Raw genomic sequence first — 20,912 nt, 5'->3', positions numbered from 1 at the left:
AGGACTCTGACATCAGGCTGCCTGGGTTTGAATACCAGATCTGCATCTTATCAGCTCTCTAACCTTGGGCATATAACATAAGTTTTCTGTGCTTCAGTTTGTTCTTCTATAAAGTGGGGATAATAGAAATTACCGCATAGGACTATTGAGCAAATGCAATGAGTCAACATGTTCCTGGCACATAAGCAGTGCTCAGTAAATCTTAGCAATTATTATTAATAATGACAGCTACCATTTTATTTTATTTTATTTTCCTCTTAAGTTCCAGGATACAAGTACAGAATGTGTACGTTTGTTACATAGGTATACGTGTGCCACGGTGGTGTACTGCACCTATCAACCCATCATCTAGGTTTTGAGCCCCGTGTGCATTAGCTATTTGTCCTAATACTCTCCCTCCCCTTGCCCCCCACCACCGACTGGCTCCGGTGTGTGTTGTTCCCCTCCCTGCGCCCACGTGTTCTCATTGTTTAACTCCCAGTTATGAATGAGAACATGCAGTGTTTGGTTCTCTGTTCCTGTGTTAGTTTGCTGAGGATAATGGCTTCTAGCTTCATCCATGTCCCTGCAAAGGACATGATCTCATTTGATTTTCTGGCTGCATAGCACTTCACTGTATATATGTACCACATTTTCTTTATCCAGTCTATCATTGATGTGCATTTGGGTTGGTTCCATGTCTTTGCTAATGTAAATAGTGCCGCAATAGACAGTACCTTTACCTTTTTTTTTTGTTTGTTTAACTTTGACACGGAGTTTTGCTCTTGTTGCCCAGGCTGGTATGCAATGGCACGATCTCAGCTCACCGCAACCACTACCGCCTATGTTCAAGCAATTCTCCTGCCTCTGCCTCCCAAGTAGCTGGAATTACAGGCATGCGCCACCATGCCCAGCTAATATTGTATTTTTGGTAGAGATAGGGTTTCTCCGTGTTGGTCAGACTGGTCTCAAATTCCCGACCTCAGGTGATCTGCCTGCGTTGGCCTCCCAAAGTGCTGGGATTACCAGCGTGAGCCACTGCGCCTGTCTGATAGCTACTATTTTTAAAGTCAGGATAGTTTAGTGATTGTAAATACAGCCTGGAGCCTCATTGCCTGTGTTCAAATCCCAGCTCTACAATATACTGATTGTGTGCCCTTGGGCAAGTCATTAAACTCTCTATGCCTTGGTTTTATCATCTGTAGAATGCGGATAATAGTATTGCCTATCTCCTGGGGTTTTTGTGAGAAATAAATGAGTTAATACATGGAAAACACAACAGTGCTTGTCATCTATCAACTATGTGTCATGTAAGCTATTCATCGTCATTATCAATCATCTGCCCTAACTACCAGCACCACACAAGGCACTGTAAAGATCTTATTGCACTAAACACACTCAACATCTCTGCAAGGGTGATATTAAAACTCCATTTTATGGATGAAAGAACTGAAGTTCAGTTGAGTTAAGTTGCCCAAGAAAAAGCACAATGAGTAAATGGCAGTAGTGGTACTGAATCTCAGGTCTATCTCCTGTCTAAGCAGAGCTCTTACTATGATATGATGTTGCTCTTCTGATCAGCCACAGTGGGGGAGGGGTGCTATGAAGAGAAGAAGCAGTGATGTCAGGCTCATAGGATCCCTACTCCCTCCTTCTGGCAGGGTCTGGTGCAAGACAATCTCTAATGTGTGTGAAGGCAACTCTAGGACAATACCTCTGTTATCTCTCTAGTAAGTAAGCAGACACAGAATCTGGCAACCCCAATAATGCACACCCATCCCTGCTCCCAGCATATCTTGAGCCCCAGTTCTGTCCTGTCTCTGCCACTCTGCTTTGTTTTGCCCAAACCCTCCCCAGGTCATGAGGACAGCTCCTATTTCACTGGGCTGAGGTCAGTCTCACTGGACCAAAATCAAGGTGTTGGTCAGACTGTACTCTCTGCTGACTCTAACAGAGAATTCCTTCCTCGCCTCTTTCAGTTTCTCGTGGCTGCTGGTAGTCCTTGACTTAGGCTGCATAACTTCAGTTTCTGTCTCTGTCTTCTCATAGCCTTTTGCTCTGTGAGTGTTAAATCTCCCTCAATCTACCTCTTATAAGGAATCACATAATTGTATTTAGGGCACCTGGATAACACAGGATAATCTCTGCATGTCAAGATTCTTAATCACATCTCTAAAGACTTTCACCTGACTTTCTTTCCATATAAGGTAACGTATAACGATTAGGACGTGGAGGCCATTTTTCAGTTTACCACAGTAGGTGATCAACAAAAGGGAATTTCCCTCTCATTGCTTCTGGAAAGCATTCTCTGGCCAATGTGCAGGGCTAAGCAGAACCTCACATAGCTGCAGATTACCTTGGTGGCTGTCAGAAGAGTTTATCTTTGTTGAACACTTACAATGCACAGGCATTGTAACAGACCTGACCAGTGAGTACGTGTTAATATTTCCATTGGACAGCGGAGAAAATTGTGACCCAAGGAAGCAAAAGCAGGACAGTTGCAAACAGATGAAACTGAAGTTTCAAAGTTGAGCTTCTGACAAATGTGTTTAGACTTCGTACGTGCGCCAGCGAAGACTAGGGTAATTACGCTGTGTCTGGGCGCCACCTAGTGTCCATACAGAGCAATTCTTCCGTGAATCAGCCCGTTCCGGTTTGCGAGTCTGGCTCCCTATCAGCTTTCCCATTGTGGGGCATCTTATTGGGAGGACCATGGACCAAGAGGCTTGCTGGCCCCAGATATCTGCGTTTGAACTTTAGCTCTGCCACGGACAGAGTGATCTGGGGCCTCCTTTTCTGATCCTCCACTTATCCTTAACTCTAAAATAAAAATGACACCTCTCAGAGCTGTGGAGAGGATGTTGGAAAATGCTTTGTAATAAACTGGGAGTAACTGGAGAGAATGGAAAGAAACATTGTCTGCAGCTGATCAGGCTTGGATTCATTTAAGAAAAATACTTAATGTGCACCTGCTGTGTGTCAGGCACTGTTCTGGATGTGGGAATGTCGCAACAAATAAAACAGACAAAATGTATGTTTTCGTGTGGTTAATAGTCCGCATTCCAGTTTTTGAGTCGTTCACTCATTCATTTACAAATATGTTTCTGGCACTCCCGTGTGCAGCACTTTCACAAGCAATGGGCACAGAGTGTATCTAATATGGCTGGAACCCAGGAAGCCGGGGGAACGGGATGGAGCAAGTCCAGGTTTGTGGGGCCTGAAGCTTATACAATTTAGAGTATCAATCACATACCCTAAGAGAAAGAATGCAAAGTCAGAAATACAGAATTAGGCTAGAAATAGATTTTTTTTAATAATGAGAGATGAAATAAACTTTAGCTGGCAAAAAATCACAGAACATAAAATCTAGGAAAATAGCACAATATTAGCTGCAAGATATGGCTCTATAATAATTTTTCTCTACATTTTTTTCTGTGTCTTCTTTGATCATCTAGTGATGATAACAATTTTGTTATTTTATTTTCTTCAAAGAGACTGTGGAAATAATTCAGTCTGTCCTCTACAAGATTAATTTTTTGTGTGGTACTTTAAACAATTTAAACGTTGTAAAAATGCCATGTATATTTTTGGGATTATTGTCAATTTTGGGGAAACCTCTACATTCCTTTTATATATGAGCTATAAGCCTTCTTGTAAAGTGACTAATTTTAAATAGTATTTGAGGGGATGGTACGTTATCCAGTTTATTGTTGCTGTCCCTATTGTAGGGGTGTATTAGGAGTTCTGCATTTTCTTCCTGTATGTCAGTATTTCATGTTAAATAATTGAGAAATTAAAACTTTCCCAACGTATTTATATGATTCACTCCTTTTAATTACTTGGGTTGCCAAACAATCTAAGTCTATTAATTACTTTTGTTGCCGGAAAAGGGGCTCTTGATCCAGACCCCAAGAGAGAGTTCTTGGATCTCGCACAGGAAGGAATTCAAGGAGAGTCGCAGAGGGCACTGAGAAGAAGTAGTTTTAGTGAAAGCTACTCAGTTATAGAGTACGGCGTCCTCAGAAAGCAAGACGAGAAATACTTCATCTTTAAGTTTTTCTTATAGAGGGCATGTATCTATGTAAAGATTAAGATATGTCTACATGTGGGTGGACTAACAGCATGACAAAATTTAGTACTTTGTTGATTTAAAGAAAGTTATCCTTGGCATTTTAGTGTATACATCCATCAAAATGACTACAATCAAAAATATCCATCAAGATGACTATAATTATCTTGAAAGCACATATTGTTATGGATACTGGGACATATGGACTTTCCGTTGTTGTAGGAGTATGTCCTTGCAGGTGTCTTTGTTTTCTCAACTGTAAACATCTTATGCACATGGGTCATAACTGGCCAGGAATGGGTCTTGCTAGTTTTACGATAGAGTCAATTTTAAAATGGTGTGACCCTGGCTCTCCTATGCTCCTGTTTCCCTGACACTTTGATTTGAAATGTATCTATTTCTCTTAATGAATCACTACTTTTGTTATGATCTGCAGGCTAGTTCATCTGTGAGCACCTGACATCGTGAAGGCAGAGATGGCCAAAGAAGACATGAGCCAATACAATGAGATCATAAACATGCAGCTTCCCACATGCATGTACTAGCTGTTTACAGCACTGTCACATGTTTGTGCTCTATGAACATAAATGAGACTCTGATATCATCTAGTTTGCGCAATTCCTATTAGAAAGGAAGAAAAAATGTGCAGTGCATTTATAATTGCATATGTTGTGTTGTCAGATAGATTTCAGGTAGACAGGAAAGAACTTCTGCTTTAACTGCGCTTTGATGAGAACCAAATCCTCTGCTTATAGTTTAATATGTCTGATGATTGGAAGAATTCTCGACAGACTAGTTTCTGACTCTGTATGTTTCAAATTTTGTTTCTTATCCAATACATATGTACTCCTGATGCTATGCTTTAAAATGATTTATGGCCCTGTACCTTCGTGTCACAGTGCAGGATGACTCAGTACGGTGGGCCGTAGATGTGTTCCTGGAAGCCACTCCTAACTAAGATAGATAGCAATGACTTGACTCTAGATCAGAGTGACTGTAGACCACATAAACAGATCCCTCTGAACCTGTATTAAGTGTACATGTAACTCAGCTCTGCCTCAGCCGCACCCTTCAGCTACTTCATTGGCACTCACACAGTGTGACAGAGAGTTAAAATGGAAAGAGACATCCATCTTCAAAGATTATGATAAAATATCTTATTTTTGAAAACTTTACAAAAACACACGCCCATGTGAAAACACTGCTATGCTTCTCCCAGGGCTTTGGAGGAGGCCTTGCAAAGTAAGTGTCATGAGACTGAAGATTCCTAATTGTTAAGGTAAATCCACCCACAAGAAATGAAACCAGAATTACAAGTAAGAGGGAGACCATGTAGGGCCTTGTAGTTATTAGGAGGAAGTTTGAGTTTTTTCTAAGAACAACAGGAAGGCTTAAAACGCTTTAAAAGGGAAACCCACTGGTTGTGGGTGGAGGATTACCTAGGCGCCGAGGCAAGAGACTGAAGGCACAAACTGTTTCAGTATAATAAAGAAAATAGTTAGAATAAGAATAGTCATAATACAAATTAGACAGAGATGATCATAAACCATTACCAGTCATTATCATAAGCATTATTAATCATTAGCTTTTAATATTACTCTTTGTTGCATTACTAATATAACCTAGGAATAACCAGCAGGTATAGGAACAGGTGCTGAAGGGACATTGTGAGAAGTGACCTAGAAGGCAAGAGGTGAGCCTTCTGTCACGCCTGCATAAGGGCCGCTTGAGGGCTCCTTGGTCAAGCAGTAATGCCAGTGTCTGGGAAGGCACCCCTTACTTAGCAGACTGCGAAAGGGTGTCTCCTTTCCTTGGAGGAGTCAGGGAACACTCTGCTCCACCAGCTTCTTGTGGAAGGCTGGATATTATCCAGGTCTGCCCACAGTCATCCCAAGGCCTAAACCCCTCCCTGTGGTGCAGTGCTTCAGTGGTCAGGCTCCTGGTCCACTTTCATGCTCCTCCCACACTCCTGGTTCCTCTTTGAAGTTCACAGTAGATAGTGGTAGAAGAAATAGTAAAAGTCTTAAAGTCTTTGATCTTTCTTATAAGTGCAGAGAAGAAAACGCTGATGTATGCTGCCTTCTCTCTCTGCTTCCTACTACCTAAAAGGGAAGGGCCCCCTATCCTGTAATCAGGTGACTTGCTTTACCTTGTCAATCACTTAGAAGATTCACCCTTGTTACCCTGCCCCCTTGTCTTGTAGGCAATAAATATCAGCGAGCTCAGCCGTTCGGGCCACTACCGGTCTCTGCATCTTGATGGAAGTGGTCCCCCAGGCCCAACTGTTTTCTCTTTATGTCTTTGTCTTGTGTCTTTATTTATTACAGTCTCTTGCCTCCGCACACGGGGAGAATACCCGTTAAGTCAAGTAGGGCTGGACCCTACAGCTCTTGATAGGATTTGATCTATATTTTGAGACAGTCTCTCTGTTGTCCAGGCTGGAGTAGAGTGGCCCATACTCCGCTCACTGCAATCTCTGCTTCCCCGGTTCAAGCTGGGATTACACGCACCCATCACCACTCCCGGCTAATTTTTGTATTTTTAGTGGAGAAGGAGTTTCGCCATGTTGGCCAGGCTTGTCTGGAACTCCTGGCCTCAGGTGATCCGCCTGCCTTGGCCTCCGAAAGTGCTGGGATTACAGGCGTGAGCCACCACACCCGTCCATGATCTATATTTTTCAAAGACCCGTCTGGCTTCAGTGTGGAGCAGCGGTCTCCAACCTTTTTGGCACCAGGGACCAGTTCTGTGAAAGACAATTATTCCACAAGCTGGGTGGGCTGGGGATCATGAGAGTCTCCTGAGGAGCGCGCAACCTAGATCCCTCGCATGCGCAGTTCACAATAGGTTTCGCGCTCCTGTGAGAATCTAATGCCTAGGCTGATGTGACAGGAGGCCAAGCTCAGGCGGTGAGGTTCGCTTGCCCGCTGCTCACCTCCTGCTATGCGGCCCTGTTCCCACCCGGGGTTGGGAACCCCTGGTGTAGAGGATGATCTTTAGGGAGGCAAGTGACAGGAAGGAGACCGATCAGGAGGTTGGAGCTTTTCCAGGAGAGAGGTGGCTTAGACTAGGGTGGAGTGGGTGGAGATCTTGAGAAGGGATAGATTAAAGTCATATTTGAAGGTGGAGTGATGGGCTTGCTGATGGGTTGGCATTAAAGTAGACATGAGGGTGGCACCAAGGGTGTCTCCCAGACATCCTCTTGAATGGTTGCCGTGACCCCATTTCCTGAGGTCAGAAATTGGGAGCTAAACTTCAATTTGAAAGCTGTCTCTACAATTCCCAACCACGTGACCCTAGACAGGTTGCTATTTTTTTTCCCCAGCCCTTTCCTTATTCAAAAGAGGGAAAACCAATAACTGCCTTGTGAGATTGCTTGAAAAGTAAATGAGAAAACCCATGAAAATGCCCAGCCAGGAGCCTGAACCTTGTCAATAACCTTATATTGGATGGCATTGCTGCTCCAAGATTTATTAGCATTTACTATCAAACTCAAGAAAGGAAACCAGCTTTGCATCCTGATACTCTTGCAGGATTTTTCTCAGGTTCTAGCACTTGGCTTTGGCTACTGAGAACTGATATTCCAGGCTGGAAAATATTTGCTGTCCCCAAAGGGCAGGTCAATGTGAATAATCTTTTTAATAATAATAATAATAGCTAATATTTGTAGAGCACTTATTATTGCTTGGCTCTTTACATGGTTCATTTTATTTATTTCTTACAATACCCTACGGCACAAGTATTTTTATTACTTTCACTTTACAGATGAGAAAATCTGAGGTTCAAGGGATTAAAGAATTTCTCCAGTGACCTCCAGCTAGTAAGTGGAAGAGAACAGACTGGACTGCATCAGGGATGTTCAGAGATCAGCCAGAAGGATCACCTTTCACAACAGGACTATGGGGCCCAGGCCGCGTCCCTGTCATGCCCCTGCACGGGTGTCTCGGGTCCGAGCGCCAGGACAAAGCCGGAGACTGCGCGCTAGGACCGGTGCGCCTTACTCACTGTCTGCCTCTATCCCTCCTGCCCCGTCCACTGTCCCCACCAACGCCCCGCGCCCTCGTCCCTCTCAGTCCCGGTCCGCTCCAGTCTAGCGCACTGCCCTAACTCTGTCCTAGCCCCCAGCTGCCGCAGCCGCCGCGCCCAGTCCCTCAGCCCCGCCCCTCCCCGCCCCCTGCCGCCCGTCCCTCAGCCGCTGCCCCGCCCCGCCCCTCCATACCCCCCCCGCCACGCCCCTCCACATGCCCTGTACGTCCCTCTCCATCCCCTGCATGCCCCGCCCCTCGCCCACTGCCCCGCCCCATCCCCTGTAGTCCCACCCGTCGCCCATTGCCCCGCCTTCTCCACGCCCCGCCCCGCGCCTGCCGCGCATTGCAGACGCCCAGCGGCGCCAAGAACCCGGAGCCACGGACCCGAAACGCTGACCTGCCCACTCCTCGCAGCCCCCTGCTCTGGCGCGCCACCCCTCAGACCAGGCTTTGAAAGTAGGGCGCAGCCTGAGTGGCCGGCCGGACCCCGTGGGCTGTAGGCGGGCTGGGAGATGGGAGCCGCCACCACCCACATCCCCACACGCACCCGGCCCCGGCGCCTCACCGTCCCGTTAGCTCGCGGCGCCAAGCCGGGAGGGTCCGGCCTGAGGAAGAAAGGTCGTCGCCCCGCAGCCCAGCTGGGGCTGGGGACGCGACCCGGGGTCTCCTCGCCCGCACGCGGAAGAAAATGGGCGCTGTGGCCTCAGTTTCCCTCTGTGAGCACCCGGCCCTGCATTCTGAGGAGTCGTCTGTGGAGGAGCCTTTGGCGTCCCCCTGCCCCTGAGGGTGGCCGTCAGCTCCTCCCTGCCCAGCACTTTGCTTTCCCCTCCCTCACCCCCCGAAGGGTCTCGCCCTCTCTGGCTCACCCCTCTCTCCCCACTCTCCTCTCCCCCGACTCCCCTTTCCCAGGGTCCTCGCCTTCCGGCCCCTTCCTCCCTCCCTCCCCGCCACAGCCGCCACCCTGCCCTTCAGGGACAGGTTCCCACGGATTGGCCCCATCCCGTTAGCTCCACTTTGCACGACGTCAGTTCAATCTAGAGATAGAAATAGCCTCCAGGACGTGGTGGGGGGATGGGGTGGGGGCGAGTGTGTGCATATTTTGTGGCGAGGGGAAAAAGGGTAGGTAATATGTGTTCGGGAAAATCAATGTCTCAGGAATAGTAAATCGCAGGATTTGTGGTTTCTGCTTTTTTTTTTTTTTTTTTTTTTTAAAGAAGTCCATCACTTAAAAAGTACGTTTTATTTTTTTGAGGAGTCTCCCTCTGTCGCCCAGGCTGGAGTGCAGTAGTGCGATCTCGGCTCGCTGCAGCCTCGTCTCCCGGGTTCAAGCGATTCTCCTATCTCAGCCTCCCAAGTAGCTGGGATTACAATGCCCGCCACCATGCCTGGCTACTTTTTGTATTTTTAGTAGAGACGGGGTTTCACCATGTTGGCCAGGCTGGTCTCCAATTCCTGGCATCAAAGTGAACCGCCCACCTCAGCCTCCCAAAATGTTGGGATTACAGGCGTGAGCCACTGCACCAGGCCAAAAAGTACATTTTAAAAGTACCTCACACCACTGGGAGCAATTTAAAAAGATAAATAGGAATTTATTCAGAGATAGCGAAACACAGACTAAAAAGGAAAGCAGTGGAACCAACGCAAGGCACAAGCCATATACATTAAAATTTCCAGCTGCCCCGTAGGGGAACATGGTTTGGCGGATTGCGTCACCTTTAGTTGGGGCATAATGATTGAATTCTTGCGGTACAAATGGACACTGATCGAAGTTTACCTAAGTTTTTAGTTCTGTGGCCAACTTTGTGTTTGTCTTGGCTCAGTTTTCTCTTAAGTAGAAATAAGTAGAAAAGAAGCAAAAAGAAGCTTCCATTGTGGCAGTGTACATTTACTTATATGTAAGCAATAATTTGATTCTTTCCTAGAAGTCAACCAAAGTGCTGTAAGATCCCTTCTCATCTTTAGCTTAGTAATAGAGCCCTACGGTGTTACCAAGAATAGTACAGTTTGTAAAAATGTGCATTAATTCCTTCTCTTTAAGTGAAGATTTTCTTTTATTGTTCTTATTTCAAAACATTTAAATTTGATTCTTGTTTCTTCCCTTGCCTTCTAATTATTTTCCTATAGTTTCTTGTTTTCTTCATTTTTCCACTTTATGGAGTGGAAACTCCACTCCACTTTTTGGAATTCCATGATTTTAACTTCAAAAATTAAAATACTGTTGAATAAACCAGAGCATCTTGAAGAGTGCAATGAAATTCCACACCTGCATATAAATCAATAATCCAACACTTCTTAAATTCTTAAGTTTTAGAAAAGACGTGCCCTGTATTAGCTTTTCTTGGTTTTGTCTGCCTTTTCCTACTCTTGTTTTTTTCCTATTTCCATATCTTGTATTTTCAGTCTTCCTCCTTTATTTATTTGACCATGTTAGTAAGAAGAGAACTCAAATCCTTTTTTGGATAAAATAACTGAAGTGTAAGAAGAAATCATTAATCAGGATGCATTTAAGACAGATGTAGAGGTGTAGTTCACAATTTACTACAGCTTTGTCATCAGGTTATAATTTTACATTCTAAATAAATTTCTCTTATTTACAAGAGAATAACTTATATTGAATAATTCGATTAGAACACAATCTGAATGTTATTTTGTAGAATTAATGAATATTTTTCTTACAAAATAGCAATAAAAAGTTTTTGTAATAAAATTTTAAATATCTTTTCGTGTTCTCTCTAGTTTGTTAAATACAAGTGAGGAATACAGGCAACATGTTCTACACACATGTGCTTATGAGTAAACGAGGGCCATTGGCCAAAATATGGCTTGCAGCTCACTGGGAGAAGAAACTCACAAAGGCCCATGTATTTGAATGTAATCTAGAGATAACCATTGAAAAAATTCTTTCACCCAAGGTATGTTGCTGATTAAAATGATAGCTTGTATTTACCATGACTTTGGAGGAGGAAAGGCATTAAGATACACTTATATCATGAAATACATTTTCAAGGAAGTTTTACTTGTCAAATGGTCTTTCCTTTAATTCCTGTAGCATTTAGGGTTATAACAAATGTATTGGTTTCTGTTGGTAATTAACTTTTTCATATATCTATCATAGATAGATTGGACCCTAAGGGATGAAGGCCATATTTTATTCATATTCATATTCCTTTCTTATTCACTAACAAAATACAGTAAACATAGTAGGTACTTAATAAGCATCTCTTAGAAAATAATGAAAAATGGGGAGGGTAGAAAGAAAGAGGACTGGTTATAAATCCAAAAATATGTGAAAATATGTCATAAACAGTAAAGTACTATGTTCATTATAAAACACTAAAACAGTGATTAGAATTTGCATTACAGTATTTAATATTGTTATAAGTTAAGTATTTTTCAACTTTAGAGAAGGACAAATTGAAAGTCTATGGTGTGTTAGGCACTGGACTGGAGTTTATGCCTATAAATCTATTTAATCTTTACAACAACTCTATGAAGTTGGCTTCTTTTAGCTTCTGTGAACTGTGGTTAGCATGTTTTGAGTTGGTCAAATTTATATTTAATTATTGCTTTATCACTTAATAATTATATTACTTTGGGCATCCTACTTAAAATATCAGAGTCTCAGTTTTTTCTTCTGTAAATAGAGGTTGTTGTCAAAATTAAACAAGTTAATGTATGAAAAGCTCTTAGGACAATGCCTGGCATAAAATAAGTATGTAATAAATTGTAGGGAGGCTGAGGCAGGATAATTGCTTGAACCCAGGAGGCGGAGGTTGCAGTGAGCCGAGATCGCGCCACTGCATTGCAGCCTGGGTAACAGAGCGAGACTCCATCTCCAAAATAATAATAATTAAAAAAAATAAATTATAGCCATTTTTATTAAACTGAAGTTCAAGAAGGTTAAGTGACAGCCTCAGCAACTGAACCAAGAGCTGAACCCAGTTCTGACTACAGAGTTTATATTCCTCTCATAATACCAATAATAGTATACTTCACTTAAATACCATGTTAGATTTATTCCCTTAAATAAGAATAAAAAAATCATTTTGCAAGGTGAGGTAAAAAGTGATTTACTTTAAATAAGAATACAAAATATCTGCTTTTTTAAGAGAACCAAATCTTATGATGTAAGTAACTTTCAAAGAATAGGATTTATGAACCTAATTTTTACTCTTCTAATACTTCAAAAATTATTGAAAGGTGAAAATAGCACTTCGAACTTCAGGACACCTTCTTTTGGGAGTTGTTCGAATCTATAACAGGAAGGCAAAATATCTTTTGGCAGATTGCAGTGAAGCATTTCTTAAAATGAAGATGACATTTCGCCCAGGTATACATGTAATATTGATTTGTCTCACTCTTCTTGGTTCCCTTTTGCATTTTAATTGGGGGTGGGCTCTTTTAATATACTTCAGGGGAGTATGGTGAATGTAAACTTAGTTTTGAATGAATATAAGTTTCCATGGTTGAGGATAAATTGTATTCATTTCCTTGCTCTTTTTGTATGCCTGCAGGAAAAGGTTATGCTTTCCAAAACTTGTAATGTTCCTGCATATTTATGTAAGACATATACTTAAAGCCACTACACTTGCATAAGAAACTCTGATATTCTGTTTTTAATGGGTATTTAGTTTGTCATGTCTGTTTTTGCCTTTATGAGAGAAATTAGAAATAGTATGATTGTCAAAACAGAAATATCAGTAATTGTAATTGTTTTCAGAATTCTCAAGACTCCAAGCAGCATGCTACTTATGACATATCAAAAATTCCTAAGCATTCCAAAGTGCCAGAGATTTACATATGTCATAAATATAATGCCTTCAAAATTTATGTAGCATCTGTTTCACTTTGAAGACATTTTTTATTTTCCACCTTGTATTATGGCTATATGGATCTTGCCTCTGTCACTAGTCTTCAAGCTTCTTAAAGGCAAGGTCTTTGTCATAACTATTTTCTGAATCTCTTATAGTATCTGTCTCAGTGCCTTGCACATACCGTTCCCTCAATCAATATTTGTTGAATCAGGATTGACAGATTTTTTTTTAATCTTCTTCATTTAAAATATTCGTATAATCTCTAGGTAGATTTATATTCATATCAAGTATGATTCATTTGTTCATTTTTTTTTTACATATTCCACAAATATTTATTGATTTCATACTTTGTACCAACCACTATGTTAGGCTCTGGGATACAAAGACAAACAAACAAGATAAATAAGATCCTTTTCAGTCAGGTGAGGAAATCAAATAATTTAAGTATTTTAAAAACTTATTACAGTAATTGTCAAATGTAATTGTGCTATAAAGGAAAATAAACAGAGTGCTACAACAGAAAATAACAGAGAAGTTCGCTTTAGTTAAAATAATTGGGAAAAGTCTTTCTGAGAGGATAGAATTTAAGCTCAGACTTAAAAAATGAGAACTACCCAGCCATGTAAAAAGTCCCTGAGGGAATGACATTCTAGGCAGAGGAAACTGCAAGAGCAAAGGTCTTCAGGTGGAAAAATGCTTGACTTTTTCAGGGAACAAAAAGGCTAGTATGGTCAGTATGGTGAATGTCATTAGATGATGCCTGATAGGTTTGTAGAGCTACAGAGGCTCCAGTTTGAAATTTTGATTTTATTAAATGCACTGGAGAAGTCACTAAGTCATTATAAGTTTTAGAGACATCTAATCTGATTAGTTTTTTGAAATATTACTCTGTCTGCTTTATAAATAATGGACTACAAAAGGGTAGGAGTAGATGGAGGAAAACTAGTTAGAATATGCAGTAGTCCAGTAAAAGAATATGGAGTTAGTTGGGAGTTCTTTATTTTATATAGCATTGCTGCTTATTGAGTGTGATTTTTTATTCTTTTCAGGACTGGTTGACCTTCCAAAAGAGAATTTTGAAGCATCTTACAATGCTATCACATTGCCAGAAGAATTTCATGATTTTGACACCCAAAATATGAAGTAAAATATTTATTTTCCTTCGATTTAATTTTCTTGATATTTTGTTTTTATATTCAAATTTCATTGAGGCAAATGGAATGTAGTTAACAACTGAACAAGTACAGATGTGATTGATAAAGACTTATATTTGTTATAAAATCCCAAAGTACAACAAAAGTGTGTCATTATATTGAATATAGTTGGCAATATTGACAGTATATTTCATCTATTCATTCAGTAAATATTAACTGGGTGCCCTCCATATGCTGGAAACTGTTCAAGGCACTGAGGAGATAGCAGTGAATTAAACATAGCTGCTGGCCTCATGGATCTTAAATTTTAGTTGGGGTGGATAATAAACAAATAAGTGTACGTCAGGAGATGATCACCATTGTGAAGAGAAATAGAAAATGAAATAAATAAACAGTAAGACAGGAAAGACTTTTCTGAAAAGGTAAGAACAGAAATCTGAAGGAGGTAAAGGAACAAATCAGTAATGTGGGGAAAGAATATTCTAGGAAGAGCAAGTAGAAAGGCCGTAAAGCAGAACACACTGGACATTTTCAAGGACCAGCAAGGAGGGAAGTAGACTCTAGTGGAGTAAATGAGGGGCTGAGTGGTAGGAGATGAAGTCAGAGAGGTAGCAGGAGACACAGATGATGTAGGGTGTGATACACTACAGTGGGACTTTTATTTTACCCAGGGAGCACGGGAAGGTTTTGAATAGACGAGTGACGGGATCTGACTTGATTTCAACATCATCTCTCTGGCTACTTACTCTAAGAGGAAAGGGAGGAATCAGAGAGCCCGTGAGAAAGTTATTGTAGTAAGAAGTCCAGATAAGAGAATATAGTGTCTATGATCAGTTCTCAGTTTTCATCTCACTCAGGTGGTAGCAGTCAACTTACAGATATATCTGGAAGGCAAAGCCAGGAGAATTTGCTGATGAATTGCACATGGCTTTAAGAGAAAATGAAGGGTGCTATATGATGTTTGGCATGAGAACAGAGTTAACAATAAGATTAGGATAATCAGATTTAAAGGGGGCAGAGAGAAGGAAGTGAACTAGATTTTGTATATAAGTTTTGGGATGACTGTTACCCATCTGTTGTGGTCTAAATGCATATGTTCCTCTAAAATTCATATATTGAAACCTAACCTTCAAGGTGATGATATTAAGAGGTGGGGCTCTGAAGCCACAATGACCTTTTAGGACAACAACAACAGCAAAAGAGTTGGAAGTGATTAGGTCATAAGAGAGGTGATTAAGTCATAAGAGAAGTGATTAGATCATAAGGGCTCCACCATCATAAGTGAGATTAGTTCCCTTATAAAAGAGACCTGCAGGAATTTTCTTGTCCCTTCCACTGTGTGAGGTCACAGCAAAAAGACACCATCTATGAGGAACAGGCCCTCACCAGACACCAAATCTGCTGGCACCTTGATCTTGGACTTCCCATCCTCCAGGACTGTGAGCAATAAATTTCTGTTGTTTATAAGTTACCCAGTCTAAGTTATTTTATTATAGTGGCCTGAATGGACTAAGACAATATTGAAGGGAGTAGGTAAGTAGTTGACTCTCTGGGTCTGAAATTCAGGAGAGAGGTCTGATGTGGATGTATAAATTTGCAAGTTGTGAGTGTATAGATGGAACTTCAACCATGGACTCTAAGAGATCCCCAAGGTAGTGAGTATACCTTTAAAAAAAAGAGAGAGAGAGGGATCTGAGGACTGAGTATTTGGTAATTCCCAGTAGTTAGTCTGGGATATTAGGAACAGAAAAGGAGCAGGTAGGAAGAAAATTGAGAAACAGTTATATCTCAGAGGCCAAGAGAAGAATGTATTCCATGAGGAAGGGAGTTGTCTTAGTCTGTTTGGGCTGCTATAACAAAATACCATAAACTGGGTGTCTTATTAACAATAGAAATTTAGTTATCATCATTCTGGAGACTGAGAAATTCCAGATAAACTTGCCAGCAGATTCATCGTCTGGTGATAGCCTACTTCCTGATTCATAGATGGCAACCTTCTCACCGTATTCTCACATGGTAGAAAGATTGAGGCAGCTTTCTGGGGCCTCTTTATAAAGGCACTAATCTTATTCATGGGAATCTGCCCTCATGACCTAATTACCTGCCACAGCTCCCACCTCCTAATATCACTGCATTGGAGATTAGATTTCAACATATGCATTTGAGGTGAGGAAGACACAAGCATTTAGGCCATAGCAAAAGTCAACATCTAAGTCAAATGTTGTTTGTTTGTGCAAGTAAGATAAGGGACTGAAAATTGACCATTGGATTTGGGAGCCTAGAGATTATTTATATACATGTATATATAATAAACTAGTGTTTATGAGTAATACTATTGAGAAAATGAAAATTGTTCTAGTTTCTTCACTATATCAATGATATTTTTACAGTATCATTGTTTTCTGTTCTGTTTTTCTCAACCTTTTATTTCTCCATAGTGCTATTGATGTTTCAGAACACTTTACTCAGAACCAAAGCAGACCAGAAGAAATCACTCTTAGAGAAAATTTTGACAACGATCTACTTTTCCAAGCTGAGAGCTTTGGTGAGAATATTTGAGAACACAAAATTACAAATTATAATCAATGATATTTGTATTTGTGTATTGAAACAATGCCAGTAGACGTAGCTATCGAATGAATCTTTTGATGCATAAATGTAATTCCCAATACATCTTTCCTTGCCTTTTCCTAGTATAGATGTCAATGCCAAGACTCAGTCTTAGGATATACTTCTATTCTCAGTGTATAACCATTTACTGAATACCTACTCTGTATCAGTGCTATCAATAGACAGGGCGGTACCAAAATTTAAAGAAGCAGTTTCTTCCCTCAAGGAGATACTGGGTGTGAGAGAGACACGTAAAGAAACAGTTGTGATGGTCAACATACATACAAGATTTTATATGTATGTTGTATGAAATGCCTTCAAAATATATTTCTTCTGGTATATGATAATATCAATTATAAAATAATGCCTTTTAAATCAGCCTGGGGGTGAGGAAGAGGAAACGCTACCACACTAAACGTATATATTGATTGTGAAACATAAACTGATTTTTAAGATGTTAAACTCTGTTTGGGCAAGGCGATTGTACTTTACTTTTAATTTTTTTATTTTTGACACAGGGTTTTGTTCTCATTGCCCAGGTTGGAATGCATGATCATGGCTTACTGCAGCCTTGACCTGGGCTCACTATCTTCCCGCCTCAGCCTCCTGAGTAGCTGGGACTGCAAGTGCATACCACCACACTCAGCTAATTTTTTAAAACTCTTTTGTAAAGACAGGGTCTTCGTATGTTGCCCAGGCTGGTCTTGAACTTCTAGGCTCAAGCAATCCTCCTGCCTCAGCCTCCCAAAGTGTTGGGTTTATAGGCATGAGCTACTGTGCCTGGCTAGTGTATTTTAAAATGGAAGCAATATGGTGTAATTTAACTGTAGAGTATTTGCTCTTTTTTTCTGGCATCTACTACTCCCTGTCTTATGATATTTATACACCTCTTGTCTTGGTCTACAAACTCCACGAGGATAGAATCTGTGTAACGTTCATATTTGAATTTCCTATAGTGCCCAAAACAATGAGCATAGGAGAAAGATAGCCTGTATCTATCTTGGTCAGGAAGGGGAGTCAAGAAAGTAATGCTTGAGTGACATCTCCAAACTCAGCTTCTCATCCTCACTCTGCTTCCATAACTCTTCCTATATCTGTAGCTGTGTTTCTCAGCCTGTGGTGAAGGACCAGTTTTCTAATTTTTGTCAATTTTCAATCTGTATTATATTTTACTTTGTAAAATACAATAAAATAAATTATTAGAAAAATTAAAAAATTAAAAATCAAAATACAAGCCTCAAGTTTTGTTATTAGAGTCAATATATATAAAATTGCTCTGTCAAATTTCTGCAAAACTTTCTGAACATGTACTTTTATTTCCGTATTTTATTTCTTGTGGACCAGTACCCGTCCCCAGATTATACTTTAAGTAGCACTGATCTCTTACTGGGTATAATCCCAGACCCAGAATTGGAACACACTGGCAAAGAGGTAATCATATTCCCTACTCCCAAGGCACTCTTTACAAATTCCCCTACTCTTCTTATTTGGGCCTGAAACTTTAGGATCCCTTTTTTTTTTTTTTTTTCTTTTCTTTTTTAATGGAGTCTCACTCTGTCACCCAGGCTGGAGTGCAGTGGCACTATCTTGGCTCACTGCAACCTCCACCTCCCAGGCTCAAGTGATTCTCCTGCCTCAGCCTCTGGAGTAGCTGGGACTACAGGCATGTACCAACACACTCGGCTAATTTTTGTGTTTTTAGTAGAGACAGCGTTTTACCATATTGGTCAGGCTGGTTTTGAACTCCTGGCCTCAGGTGATCCACCCTCTTCGGCCTCCCAAAGTGCTGGGATTGCAGGCATGACCCACCATGCCCAGCCAGCATCACTTTTAACTATACTTTTTGTCAATTTCATACTAGTGCTGAGTTGTTTGTTTGTTCATTAATTCCGAAATGTCTCAGATCTTTTTTCTATTTCCTTAGCCACTGATATAGTTCACCAGTACCAAAGACCTGGAGTATTGCAATACCCTCCTACAAATCTTCCTCCAGTCTCTTCCCACATTTTTTATGCCTTTGTAAGAGCAATTGTCTTTAAATTCCATTTTCGATATATCACATTCCTCTGCTTAAGTGCCTTGGGTCCCTGTGACTTACCGTATCATATACCTCTACTTATACTCAAGGCCTCTGCCAATTTATCACCTTCTTTATTTCATCAGTTTTATTTATTTTACTCTTAATGTGGACTTTTTGCTCTAGTCTAGCAAGTCTAGTGTCTTGCCACCCAACCAGTACAATTTAGTTGTTCACATTTCTGTATCTTCCTTTACAATTTTAAAAGGTGGGAAGAACATGTTCTTAGTAAATGGATAGATTTGGGTTTGAATCTGAACTTTCTCTATTGATTTGCTGTGTGATATTGGGCAGATTGCCTAACCTCTCTCAGCCTTACTGCCCCATTTGTAAAGTTGGGATATAACTGACAACATCATATGGTTATTTCCCTTATTCCTTCCTTTAATCTTCACCAATATGTGATTTTTCTCTTTTTTAAAAACTGCTTCAAACCTAATGTCCTCTAAGAAATATTTAAAATTAATCCATCTTATTCTGGATTATAATATAAGATCAAAGGCAATGATTATTTCTTTTATGTATTTTGTGTAATCTGAGATTCTTGTGATGTTCAGTGCTGAGAATATAGTGTCTTCATAAGTCTTATTCTCTGACCAACACTGGCTTTTCCTTTGGGAGCTATCAAGCTGTACCTGGATGATGTGAATATATTCTTAGTTTTTTAAAAAGTAATTTAGTCTTTTTTTCTGAGCAATTCTTTAATCCATTGTCATGATAGTTGTTTTTTTCCGCTCTTCCATTCTAGAAGATTTAGGTCTATAGAAGAATTTTCAATATGGGTAATACTTCATGATTTTCTTTACTGTCTAACACTAACATGGGTTGTTAGAGGGAGGAGAAGACTAACCTTGGACCTCTGGGATTTCAGACTCCTGGACCTAGAGATTCAAATCCAAGAGAGGGAAATAACTGATTTCTGGTGAAGAGCTGACTTCTGGTCCCCTGGAACTATCAGTGTAGTGTTGTGATTGTCAGGATGTAGGCTTTGGAATCAGAGCTGGATTCAGATCCTGACTCTGTCATTTATTATAGTGTGACTGTGTGCAAGTTACAAACCCTTTCTGTGCCTGTGTTTCCTCATCTGTGCAATGAGAATTATAATAGTATCTTCTATTACATAATATAATACATACTATAAACACTCAGTTATTGTTAGCTGACGGGTTTTTTTTTTTTTTTTTACAGACCTGTGTCACTATCCCCTAGCATATTCGATTTCTATCGAATGAATGTTGTAAGCCCATTCTTTAATATTTTACCTGTGTTTCCATTTCCTAAGATGACTGACATGTTCCTTATTTTCCAAACCTCCACTATGCATGAACAATACAAGCAATTGTCCTTGAAATACTATGAAATATACTTGGTCAAGCAGAACTTACTTACCTAAAATAGAAGAAATTATTTTCCATAGTACTTTTACCTTAGGAAGTTATTAAATTATATCACAACTATAAACTTTATGTAATATTTTGGCATTTTTTTCCATTGTATTTGAAAGGTCATTAGACTAAAAATCCAGTCTCTACTGATTAACTGAGTGACTTTAGCTGAATAATTCAAGTAAGTCTTTCAGCCATTCTCTTCATCTGTAAAATGAGGTGTTGGATGATAGGATTATGCTAGATGATATCTGAATTTCCTTCTAACTGTAAAATTCTGTGTTTCTATGAATTAGTATTAATGATATATATTTATTTAGGGGAGCAATCTGAAATTCTCAGAAGACATAGCTTCTTTGATGACAACATATTACTGAATTCCAGTGGTCCTTTAATTGAACATAGTTCTGGAAGCCTCACTGGAGAAAGATCTCTGTTCTATGACAGTGGAGATGGGTTTGGAGATGAAGGAGCTGCAGGAGAAATGATTGGTATGCTATCTGGTCATGTAGAAATAAAATATTTATTTTAATCAAATTACTACAATGTATTAAATTTATTATATCAATGTAAAATTTCAAATATGTTTTTGTGTTACGTAGGTCAATACATTTTTTATACAAGTTTTCAAAGTCTATGGCATGTGTAAACATTTAGGCTAGGCCTAAGTAAATAGCCATCTGTTTAACTATATTTTCTATAGAGGTTATGAACTACTGCTTGTTTTTATTTTTACAAATTCCTAATTCTTGGAAGGAAGAGAGTGAGGTTAGTATATTCCTTATAAAATATACTAGAC

At 40.2% G+C, this 20,912-nt stretch overlaps 1 protein-coding gene across 1 annotated transcript in view; it reads left to right on the top strand.

Annotated features, from left to right (window-relative positions):
* Positions 1-8,509: 8,509 nt before the first annotated feature.
* The window catches only part of RAD21L1 (RAD21 cohesin complex component like 1), a 28,570-nt gene continuing 16,167 nt past the window's right edge, over positions 8,510-20,912 (top strand). Inside the window, exons 1-6 of the mRNA XM_023220596.2 lie at positions 8,510-8,569; positions 10,810-10,985; positions 12,274-12,403; positions 13,937-14,030; positions 16,480-16,586; positions 20,434-20,604. Of these exons, the coding sequence (XP_023076364.1) occupies positions 10,842-10,985; positions 12,274-12,403; positions 13,937-14,030; positions 16,480-16,586; positions 20,434-20,604 (646 nt within the window). The 5' untranslated portion in view covers positions 8,510-8,569; positions 10,810-10,841. The remainder of the gene's footprint in view (positions 8,570-10,809; positions 10,986-12,273; positions 12,404-13,936; positions 14,031-16,479; positions 16,587-20,433; positions 20,605-20,912) is intronic.

This window comes from Piliocolobus tephrosceles, chromosome 20 (assembly GCF_002776525.5).
Source record: "Piliocolobus tephrosceles isolate RC106 chromosome 20, ASM277652v3, whole genome shotgun sequence".
NCBI classification, from domain to species: domain Eukaryota; kingdom Metazoa; phylum Chordata; class Mammalia; order Primates; family Cercopithecidae; genus Piliocolobus; species Piliocolobus tephrosceles.
This window is presented reverse-complemented; position numbering and strand designations above follow the sequence as displayed.